Source organism: Durio zibethinus, chromosome 2, assembly GCF_047325235.1.
Source record: "Durio zibethinus cultivar Kanyao isolate XHJ-2024 chromosome 2, ASM4732523v1, whole genome shotgun sequence".
NCBI lineage: Eukaryota > Viridiplantae > Streptophyta > Magnoliopsida > Malvales > Malvaceae > Durio > Durio zibethinus.
Genome location: NC_143163.1, coordinates 6,379,253 through 6,391,637, shown reverse-complemented (window position 1 = coordinate 6,391,637; position 12,385 = coordinate 6,379,253). Strand labels below are relative to the sequence as shown.

General features: G+C 32.0%; 1 protein-coding gene across 1 annotated transcript; it reads left to right on the top strand.

The window, feature by feature from the left end:
• Positions 1 to 10,374: 10,374 nt before the first annotated feature.
• On the top strand, positions 10,375 to 12,350 carry LOC111309093 (protein EXORDIUM-like 2). The gene has a single exon (XM_022907942.2). The coding sequence runs from the start codon at positions 10,443 to 10,445 to the stop codon at positions 11,328 to 11,330; it is 888 nt and encodes a 295-aa protein (XP_022763677.2). The 5' UTR covers positions 10,375 to 10,442; the 3' UTR covers positions 11,331 to 12,350.
• The last annotated feature ends 35 nt before the right edge of the window (positions 12,351 to 12,385 follow it).

The following is a 12,385-nucleotide window of genomic DNA, read 5'->3' as shown; positions in this document are numbered from 1 at the left end:
TCACATGATACAAACTGATATTTATCATTAATTTAGATGATTTGATAAATGAAATGATCAAAATAAGATAACTTTGAATAATTAAGGATTCAATTAAAATTTTTTAAAGATTAAAGAATAAAATAAAATTTATCAAAATTTAAGGACTAAAAATATTATTACCCGAAATATAATAAAATGCTGTACTAATAATTTTAATAAAATACTAAAGAAAGAACAAAATCCAAAATGGACGATATTACAACTTTTATTTATGCTTATGCTTAAAAAGAGTGGATCCGGGTAATTTTTGCTTGTTCCCATCCGGAATCGATTTTTTAATAGTTTTATTTGATTTTATCTCGCCTAAAATTAATTTAAAAATTTTAAGTTTATTTAATTTAATAAAAATTATTTTTTAATATAAATTTTATTTTAATTATTATAATATATATTTTATTAAATAAATATAATCAATTAAAATGTTAAAAAATAAATTTATTAATATATAAATATAAAATTTAATAAATAATATAATTTATTTATTTCGCTATTAAACTTATCTCTTGTTACAGATAAAGTACGGGTGGAACCACCGTGGGTGCTTCACATTTACTCTCTTAGTACTAAACACGTGTCATAAGAGAGAGACAGTGAGAATCAGAGAATAATGAGCATTATATCGGGGGTCCACTGGATTTCCCCACCACTTTTGACTCGGATTTTGTTGCCTTGTGTGCCGACTCAGATATTGCACGCGAATCATCTCTTTCATTTTACTCTTTCCCTTTTTCAGCCTTTTCTTCTTGGCCAAAGCTTTTCTATTTTTTAATTTGAAAACAATAACAATGTTCTATATTTAAATGAAAAGTACGTACATTTATCATAAAATAAAAGGTAATTTTATGAATAATTTTTAATTAAGATAAAATATGTAATTTAATATTTAAATTTAAAATTTTTTAATATAATATTTAAATCATAAATCTGTTTATGAATATTATTTTTAAATAATTATTTATTCAATAAGTGTCATTATTTAAAATTAATCATTTTAAAAATGAGTATCATGTGAGAAGAATTTATATAAAATTTTTTAAGTAAAGTTTATAAAATTTATTATTAAAGAGGATTTAAGAAATAAAAATTTAAATCGATAAATTAATACAATTCAATGATAATATCAATAATATGTAAAAAAATATTATTAAAGTTACAATTTATAATTAAATTTGATAAATATTATTTAACGATAAAAATTATCAAAATTTTACTAAAAATACCTATCTAAAAAATATAACAAATTTTTTTTTTCAAAATTTACATATTTCATATATGTAATAAGAGTTTTTAATCTATCATCTTTGATTTTTTATTTTAGTTTTTATCTAATCGGTTTTAATAAAGAATTTTATGAATTTCATCTAACAAATTTTATGTAAGTCTTTCATATATTATATTAATTTACAGATTTATAATTTAAGTATCAGATTAAAATTTTTTAAAATTCAAATATTATATTAGATATTTTACCACAATTTAAAAATCATTCATAATATTAATACTTAAATCAAATATAAAAAATCAAGTTCTTTTTTACTTTTGAATTTTTTTTCTAAGATGTCTTTTTTTTCTTTTCTCTTTTCTATGATCTTTATTAAAAAAGGTTATTATAGTAATGTTTTCATAAAAACATATTGTTTTGTATTGGTAAAAGAAATAAAAGGGTAGATCAATTGTTCCAATCTCAAGTTTCATATTAACTTTACTAATGTATTTATATTAAATTAGAGATGGTGACACAAGGTTTCTCATTAGCAAATTTTTTAATTCAACATCTATAACATTATCAAAATACATGGATCTTTTAAGCTTTAAATCATAGAAAAATACATTTTATGAAATTGTTGGATTTTAGTTTTTTTTTTTCTCTTTTATTTTTAAACTTTAAAATTTTGTAATTTTTTGTTTTTCTTTTTAATAAAAACCGAAAATATAAAAATAAAAAAGTAAATAATAAATAATTAAAAATAAAAATAAATACAAAAATTAAAAAAAAAAACGAGATTTTTAAAATTGATATATTCGCTAAAAATTAGAAATGTAATCAATTTTATAATTTATTTCATAAATTTAATAATCCATTTTGTCAAATTAACAGTGATATTGACATAGGATCAAAACCATCGTTTAATAATAAGAATATAAAAGCTTATTTTGTCCAAAATAAAAGTTATTTATTTGATATAGTATCAATATAATTTTTTAATTTCATAATTTTTTATTTTTAAAATATACCTTAAAAATCATAAGCATCCTATTAATTTTATTTGTAAAATTAAAAATAAATTAATAATGAATGTAATAATTTTTTTAGACAGAATCACCAAGTATAGTTTGCGTTTACGTGAAAAGTAACTTTCAAAATTACAAGTAATGCCAGCTAATAAAATTGAAGACATTATGATGTGATGTTTAATCCAACTAGATGGACAAGAAATTGTCATCATTGGGAACCCGAAAGACAAAAGCACACAAAAAAAAAAAAGACAACAACTTTTTCTTTTTAAACCAAGTGCCAAAAACATGTAAAAAATGAGTCAAATGTGGTGAACAGAGATTCTGACCAAGTCGGCCACCGTCCCAATTTCGACTGGTTTTTTGTGTTTGGGAGTTTCACTCTCCTAAAGTATTCCTTCTCAAAATCTAGACGAAGAATGGAAATGACTATGTTGAAAAGAATTAAAAAATTAAAGAATTTTCAGGAAAAAAGGGTTTTTTTTTTTTTTTTCAAAAAGGGGTTGGTTTAGCCCAACTTTTCGTCCATCGTTTCGAGACAGTGGACCAACCGAGAGCAACCAAATCCTCACCAACCCCATTTTGTGTTGCGCTTCGTTTCTCCGATGCGTGCCAGTTTCCTTCATCTATTTTCAAATCATTAATTAATAATTAAAATACAAACAATTAATATATGTTTTAATTTTTTTATGTCATAAAATTATGTTTGCTTTTTTTAACATCTATTTTTTATTTTTTTATTTTAATTTTTCAAGTTTTTTATTTTTATTGAAAAATCATGTATGTCATTTATAAAAAAAATTAATTTGGATATTTAATAAATTAAAATTGAAGTATTTTTTAAAACTTTTGTATAAATCAAGTAGAAACAACGGTACTCATTATTAAAAGCAACTCTTATTTTTCTCTTTTTTTTTTTTTTTTCTTTTTCAATGCCTACATTTCATTTTAAGTTAAACGTACATGTAATTTTGAATTCCAAATATATTATTATGTGGAAGGTACACTGTTCATTTTAAAATATTTATTATTTATTGATTTTTATAGAGTTTAAATAATATTTTAATTTTAATGTATTTAATATTAAATTTTATTTTTTTAATATTAAAGTTTCATAATTTTTAATAAATAAATTTTAAATATTAAAAAAAATAATTTTATGACAAAAAATTAAAAAAAAAAGAGATGGAAGCAGTACTATTTTTTATCTTAAACAAACTAGGGCTGATAATTTTAAATACTATATGATAATACGACATGAAAATAAAATAAAAATTATTTTTTTATATTTAAATAATATATTTCGTGTTTATTCGTGTCGACACAACACAATTCGTATCGTATACGTGTTGATACATCAAAACATACAACATGACATGAATAATACGTTTAATTTAATCTTATCATACGAATATACGTTTAACATATTTAACACATTTAACATATTTTTATATTTATTTTACTTTAATTTAATATAAATATAAAAAAATATTTTAATTTTTAATCTTTAAATTATGATGCTTAATTAGTTAATTAATATCATGTAAAAATTATTTTAAACATTTAATTATGATATTTATTTAATAATTATTATAAAAATATTTTTTATATTAATAATATAAATACAATATAAATATTAATATTAATTTTGTATATTATTATTTTATTTTTTAATCTTTAATAGTTTTTCATTTCAAATTTATATTAAACATTAATATAATTATGTACTATAAATTAAAATTTAAATATATATTAAATACATAATAAATGAGTATTAAATTTTTTTATTTTTTAATATGTAAATATTTTTTATATTATTAATATACCAAATTTATTAAGTTGTAAATGATTAATAGTTTATAATTATTTATTATTTTAATCATATTTTTGTACACATTTGTATTAATTATATCTATTTATGTATATTAATGTTAGTCATATCTATTTATGTCTATCCATTTATTCATATTTAATTTTATTATATTTAAATAAATAAATTATATATATTAATTATATCGTATTATATATGACACGTATATTAAATTTATTATATTTATATTTATGATTTAAATATTTTTTATAATTTATGTTATTTATATATTTTAATAATTTATATTATTATAAATACGATACAAGATACGATAAAAAAATATAAATTGATCTTAAACGAATAGAGTTCACCGCAATTAAAATGAGGGTGTTCTCGTAAAAAAAAAAACTCCTTAATTTACGAAAGTGACGCAAGTATTCACTTAACAGTAAGAACAGCGGGGGACCCAACGAGTTCACAAGCCGAGTGTCATGAGCCAACCTTGTATAGGGCCATGACCGAACTTAAGTTGTCATGAGCCATCCATGTATAGGACCATGACCAGGTAGAAGTGCTAAGGGGGGAGGGTAGATCTTTTGTGCTAGAAAAAATGTCCTCATTTTAAACATTGTAATGGTTAGTGGTAGCATAGCTCTAAAATCTCATTTGCTCTTTAGAATGAGTGAGCAGTCAGCGTATTGTTGGGCTGCCTCACTGGTTAAGGTATGTGCTAGGCCACCCGTCAAAGGCTGTCCCTCTGGCACCAACGATGGTGGGAAATCTTGATGTATTATTTTTGATATTAATAAAATATTTCTTTTATTCAAAAATTTCGAGTGTTGCCCCGATGTGTTTTCTTTCTCCCAATATAAATGTGCTTATTTGTGTATGCTTGAGATTAACTTGTGGCTTATTGTTGGCTGTTCAAATATTGAGCAATCCTAAGCTGACTTGAGTGAAAGCGTCCATTCAAATGCTACACGATCTATTATTTTATTGAGAGAAAGCTTAGCCTGTTACATGTGGTATCAGAGCACGGTTGAGAAGTGCTAGTGAATTGATGAAATGGCCACAAGTGGTGGAGCCAATTATCAACAGAGACTTGAGAAGCTTGAGGCCACGGTAACAGTGTTAAAAGCTTATGTGGTGACCAATGATCGACTGAAGGAGATCGAGACAACCCAACGGGAGTTGTTCGATACTCCACATAGCTTAAGCGAAGAGGCTAAAGATGCCTTGAATATTCTTCAAAAGGAGTTTAAGGAACTCAGAAAGTAAGTGAGCATCTTACATATGGCTGTGGCTATCGAGTTTTAGCTCGATAGAAAAGGGAAAAAGGACTAAAGTATCGAAACCTCGATGCTATGAGAGGGCAAGAGATGCCAAAGAGCTTGAAAACTTCTTGTTTGACATAAAGTAATACTTCTGAGTTGTACACATTGATTCAAAGAAACATAAGGTAGTAATGGAATTGATGTACCTTACGAGGGATGCCAAGCTGTGGTGGCATTCTAAGTTTGTCAACGATGAATGCTCGATTAAAACTTGGGCAAATCTAAAACAAGAATTGAAAAATCAATTCTTCCTTGAGAATGTAGAGTATATGACTCAAAAGAAACTTCGAGAATTGGTACAAACGGAAACAGTGCGAGAGTTTGTGAGAAATTTTTTTACCTTGATGTTGGATATTAGAGACATGTCCGAAAAGGATAAGATGTTCTATTTTCTTGAGGGCCTCAAGCCTTGGGCCAGGACAAACTACAAAGACAGAAAGTGCAAGATGTGGTCATGGCCATGGTTATGGCTGCGATCGAATGTCTCCATGATTATAATGATGGCTCCTCAAAATAAAAAAATTCTTCATCAGGTGGCAGTAACTTCAACTTTGGGAGTTAGGAAAAAATGACCAGAATGGATTGACCCTTCAATGAGGGATCAGATAAGAGGCCCTTTAGTCAAGACAGCACCCAACCTAAGGCAAACAAAACAGTGACTTTCAAGCCTAAGCAATTGTTAGCTTATTTTTTATGTAAGAGGCCACATCGCGTTGCTAAATGCCCACACAGAGGAGCCCTTAATGCCTTAAGAGTCTCATCTCAAGAGTCTATAAAAGCACCGAAGACAGTTGAAAAACTTGAAGAAGAACCAGCCATGATGGGTTCAATAAGATTTTTCAATGCCCTCCGTACCCAACTAACATGATAAAAAAAGAATAAGATAAAAGCTTGATATATGTGAACCTAATACTCAATGAAAAGACCATCAAGGTCATGATAGACACAGGTGCAATCGACACCTTCATCACACCAGAGGAAGCAAAAACGTGTGATCTCAAGGTCAGTAAGAACTATGGGCAAATAAAGGTAATTAATTTGTCAACCTTTACGATCAGTGAAAGCTTTAAGAGTGTGATGATCAAGTTAGGGCCATGAAAAAAGAAGGTAGACTTTACAGTTTCTTCCATTGATGACTTTGATGTTGTCTTCAGATGGGATTTCATGATGTTGGCTTAGGTGATCTCAATCCCCGCTATTAGTTACCTATTATTCTTAAGGGAACACCCATGTGTGGTCACCTTGTCGAACGTGGCCACATTCGAATTGACATGAAAAAGGTTAGGGCCATCAAAGAGTGGACAACACCGAAGAATATTAGTGAACTTCGCTCATTTTTAAGATTAGTTAATTATTATAGAAGTTTATAAAAGGGTACTCTCGCAAGACTACGGCCCTCACGGAGCTATTGAAAAAAGAACATAAATTATGTTGGACAAACGAGTGTCAAGGAACCTTTGAGGGATTGAATGAAGCTATTATGAACGACCCTATCTTAGCTCTCTCTGACATTGAGAAGCCTTTTAAAGTTCAGACAGATGCATCTGATTTCACTATTGGGGGAGTGTTTTTACAAGAACGTCACCCAATAGCATTTGAAAGTAGAAAGCTAAGTGAAGTTGAAAGAAAATATACGACCCAAGAAAAAGAACTCTTGGCGGTAATTCATTGTCTGAGGACTTTGAGACATTATTTGTTGGGTTCACACTTTGTCGTGAAGACGGACAATGTGGCAATTAGCCATTTCTTCACCCAACCAAGGCTCACAGCGAAGCAAGCTAGATGGTAAAAACTTTTAGCTGAGTTTGACTTTTGTTTTGAGCACACCTCTGAAAAGACTAATCAAGTGGCTGATGCATTGAGTAGACGAGCAGAGTTAGCAGCCCTTAAGAGAATTGCCTCAATGGCGGTTAGTAAAGTTACGATAGACGTTCACAAATTGATTGAAGATAATTTGGGAAAGGACCCGTAGGCCAGTGTCATTCTAAAGTTAGTTGAAGAAGGGAGGTTCAAGTATTTTTGGCGGGAGAACGAGGTTTTGTGGACAAAGGGCCCTTAATTGTTTGTGCCGAAGGTAGGAGGTCTGAGACAGATGCTGATGAAAGAATGCCATGACACACCATGGGCAGGACATCTGAGTTGGCAACGTACTTTGACTCTATTAAAACAGAGATACTATTGGCCTCACATGTGATAAGACATGATGGACTATATAAAAACTTACCTCATTTGCCAACAAGACAAAGTTGAAAAGAAAAAACTTACAAGCATGCTTGAACCACTAGCAGTGCCCGCTAGACTGTGAGAAAGTATCTCTCTTAACTTCATTTCAGGCCTTCTCAAAGTTGACGATCTTGAGGCTATTTGGTGATGATCGATCGTTTCTCAAAATATGCCACATTCATTTTCACCCAAAAGTATTGAACTGCAGAAGACACAGCTCGGCTATTGTTCAAACAAGTGATCAAATATTGAGGCCTTCCTCATAATATTGTAAATGACAGGGATCCAAGATTTATGGGGTCCTTCTGGAGAAAACTTTTCAAGATATTAGAGTCCTAACTCAACATCTCTTCAAGCTACTACCCCCAAACCAACGACCAAACTGAACGGTTCAATGGGTTGCTGAAAGAATACTTAAGGTATTTTGTTCAAGCCAATCAGAAGAACTGGCCTTCGTTATTAGACGTTGTTCAGTTTTGTTTTAATTCCAACAATAGCTCTTCCACTAACAAGAGTCCGTTTAATGTGGTTACTAGATAACTACCAAGGCTACCCAATACATCTCTGAAGCAATATGAAGGGAAGAATTCATGAGCCTTCAACATTGGCAAAGAATGGAAACAAAACATAGAGATTGTACAAGCTTACCTAGAAAAGACATCGAATAGAATAAAGAAATGGGTAGATAAAGGTCGCAGGGTGCAATAATTCCAAGTTGGTGATTTGGTTATTGTCTGACTAGTCCCTAAACAAAACAAGTTCTTGAAGAAGAGAGATCGTAGATTAGTGCGCAAATATGAGGGTCCAGTGAAGATCCTTTCTAAGGTGGGAAATGCTTCTTACAAAATCGATCCACAAAAGTGGATGAAGGTGCACCCAATATTTCACGTGAGCAACTTAAAATATTTTCATACAGACCCTACAAATGTTAGCCACAAAGAGTCAACCAGGGCCGCTATCACCATGAAGCCACCTTTAAAACGTCGGGTTGAAGAGATCCTAGCTGATAGGGAAACCAAGGTATCTCGAAGACTAATCTGTGAATACATAGTGAAGTGGGAGAGATTAGGACCAAAAGAAACTAGTTGGGAAATAGACCATGACCTCCGAGCATTCAAGATAAAGATTGAAGAATTTCAAGCCAACAAGTCGATTAGAACGTCGATAGAATAGGTGGGGGAAGATGTCATGAGCCAACCTTATATAAGGCCATGACCGGGCTTAGGTTGTCATGAGTCACCCATGTATAGGGCTATGACCAGGTAGAGATACCAAAAAGGGATGGTAAATCTTTTGTGCTAGAAAAAATGTCACAATTTCAAACATTATAATGGTTAGTGGTAACATAGCTCTAAAATTTTATTTGCTTTTTAGAAGGGGTGAGCAGTCGGCATATTGTTGGCCTATCTCACTGGTTAAGGTATGTGTTAGGCCACCCGTCAAAAATTACCCCTCTAATTTCGATAATGGTGAAAAATCTCGATGTACTATTTTTTATATTAATAAAATATTTTTTATTAAAAAATCTATAGTTTTGTCTTAATATGCCTTTCTTTCTCTTGATATAAATATACTTATTTATGTATGCTTGAGATTAACTTATAATTTATTGTTGACTATTTAGATATCAAGTTATCCTAAATCGATTTGGGTGAAAATATCTATTAAAATACCGTACGATTTATCATTTCATTGAAAAAAAACTTAGTCCGTAACACTGAGGCATTGGGCCCGCTGCATTGGGGGGGGGGGGGGGGGGGGGCGTCGGTATGAGAATTTTAATCAAGGGGCTCCGATGATTCGTGACTAAATTGATAAAACTAATTCCTAAAATACTAAAACACCACTTTTTTGGAAGTCTGCACCTTAGTATCCTTACCTCATGTCGTCATTCATCAGCTCCAACATTGGGTCTACTGTCTGACATAACAAGATTTGTGATGCACTACTGTAGTTACGGTGCACCACGCCATAGCTAGGTAATGAATAGTGCTTGTGGTCCCACGCAAGAGATAAGATTAAGGACTGTATAAGTAAAACTATTATCTCACGCTACCAGAATTTCAATAATCAGATTTAACGGTGCTGATCGTCTATGGTAATATTTCCCAAATTAAAAAAAAAAAAATGAATGGACGCATGGAATCGTTTGGTTTGTAATATGAAAACAAAACACTCGACTCTTGTTAACGTCTGTTTATTTGAATGATAAAAAATTTAATTTTTTTAAATAAAATTTTGATTTTAAATTTTATAAATAAAAAAATAAATTTAAAAAATTATTTTTTTATAAAATTTAATCTGATTTAATTTTAAATTAATTAAAAATCAAAATAACTATCAAATATAAAAAAATTTTAGATTAAAAAAAAAAAAAAACTCGGCTCCATGCTTCGTCACTGCCATCAATATATGCTACCGCAACGCAAACCTCTATTTAAAAAACCAGAAATCTAATGTTACCATCGGAAGCATGCGCAAAACTGCAAAAGCCTTCTCTCTCTCTCTCTCTCTCTCCCTCTCCCTTTCTATCCCTCATTTCCCTCGTTAGACCGCCAAGTCACCTTTCATCTCCTTACAGTCTGGCAAAACTCCTTTTCTCGTTTGGACCCCAATCCTCATTCTCCACGTGGCTCTCTGAGACATTGACACCCCTGCTTCCACAGCTGCATCCCCCTCTCCCACGCACCCTCTATAAATAATACCTTCCAAACTCACTCTCTTCATTCTCAATTTTTCCCACCAAGCTCCTTGCATGACTAACTAAAAATCACAGCCCTTCACTTTCACCCTTCGACATGGCTTCTATTTACTACCATGCCACTCTCCTGCTCTTCTGTTTTATCAACCTCTCGTTCTCCGAGTTAGTTCAACAGCAACCTCTCGTGTTAAAGTACCACAACGGCCCGCTCTTAAAGGGCAAAATCACCGTTAATGTCATTTGGTACGGAAAGTTTACTCCCATCCAACGGTCCATAATCCTTGATTTCATCAACTCCTTGAATTCCGACAAGTCCACACTTCCTTCTACATCATCTTGGTGGAAAACTACTGAGAAATACCAGCGAGGTTCATCCACCTTGGTTGTAGGCAAACAAATCCTTCTCGAAAATTATCCCCTCGGTAAATTCCTTAAAAACCCGCATTTACCAGCCTTGGCCAGCAAATTTAATGGCGTCAACAGCATCAACATCATCCTCACGGCCAAAGACGTCGCCGTCGAAGGCTTTTGCATGAGGTGCGGGACTCACGGGTCAACCCGTGTTGGCCGAGGCCCGATTCGTGGAACCTATATCTGGGTTGGAAACTCTGAGGCTCAGTGCCCTGGTCAATGCGCCTGGCCGTTTCACCAGCCTATTTACGGTCCCCAAACCCCACCTTTAGTTGCTCCCAACGGAGACGTTGGTGTTGACGGAATGATCATTAACTTGGCCACGCTTTTGGCTAACACTGTCACTAATCCGTTCAATAATGGGTATTTCCAGGGGCCAGCTAACGCGCCATTAGAGGCGGTTTCAGCCTGCACAGGGATGTTCGGGTCGGGTTCGTACCCAGGTTATCCGGGTAATCTCCTGGTGGAGAAGAGCACTGGGGCGAGCTACAACGCGAACGGAGTTAACGGGAGGAAATTCTTGTTGCCGGCGATGTGGGATCCACAGACATCGGCATGCAAGACGCCGGTGTGATTGAACACGTGGAGGAAATCAGTGGGAAGGGAAGATGATGGTAGATGAGGCACTGACATGAAGATATTTGGGAATGGGGAGGTGTGGGCGTGAGTTTTGTTGTCGTTTTTCTTGACGTGTAAATTCTAGTTTGGTACAATATGGTGGGAATGGAAATGTAAATGTGAGATAATAATGATAATAATAAGTATTAAAGTATAGAAATATATTAAAATGAAAAGTTAGTTTTACATTTTAGGTTTTTGATTTTTTTTTTTAATTGTTGAGGATAAGCTTAAAGTTAAAGCGGACAGGATCGGGGGTATTTGTGTGTTTATGGCTGAGAAAGATGCTGGGGCCTGGGAGACCATGATGGCTAATTCTGTAATTCAGAAGGAAAAAGGCATGTCGGATAAGTTTCCATTTCACAATTTTACCAAAAGTTAAAATAAAAAAAAAAAAAACAAAAACTTTAAAAGACTTTTGGGACATGTTCCATGTTTGATTTGATTAAATTAATGAATGAGATATAAGGGATTGAAGTTGGGGCATAATCTGATTCTTAGCGTGAGAAAATTCGAGAGGGATTTGATGCGACTAAATTCAGTTATGGAAAGAAGGGAAGGGAAACCCCAAACTCCGAAGCCTTCATAGGAAAAATCCCAGCTCACCGACGGGAACGGTGTTGCAACTCTTTGTGTTCGAGGAAAAAGTGTAGCTTTCAATTATGGAAAATAAATGGGAGTTGACGAAAGATTTGAGTAGAACTTTGATATTTTGGACACTCTTCAGGAGAGGGCGGAGCGGCTTTTGAATTGTGGCAATGACATGTTTTGGTGTCAGTAGATAAAAAAAAATTGGTACTAATTAGAAGAAACCAACCCCCCAGTTTTAATTTTCACTTTTGGCATTTACAGGTTTCAAGGTCAGAGGTAGAGAGAGCAATTAAACAGTTCATGCACTATATATCCTTTACATGTGGAAAGTGCTCTCAGTTCTATTTTTTTTATTCTCTCCCAAACAACATCACGTTTTTCTTTATGTGCAGAATCATTTTTTTCTTTCTCCCTTTTATT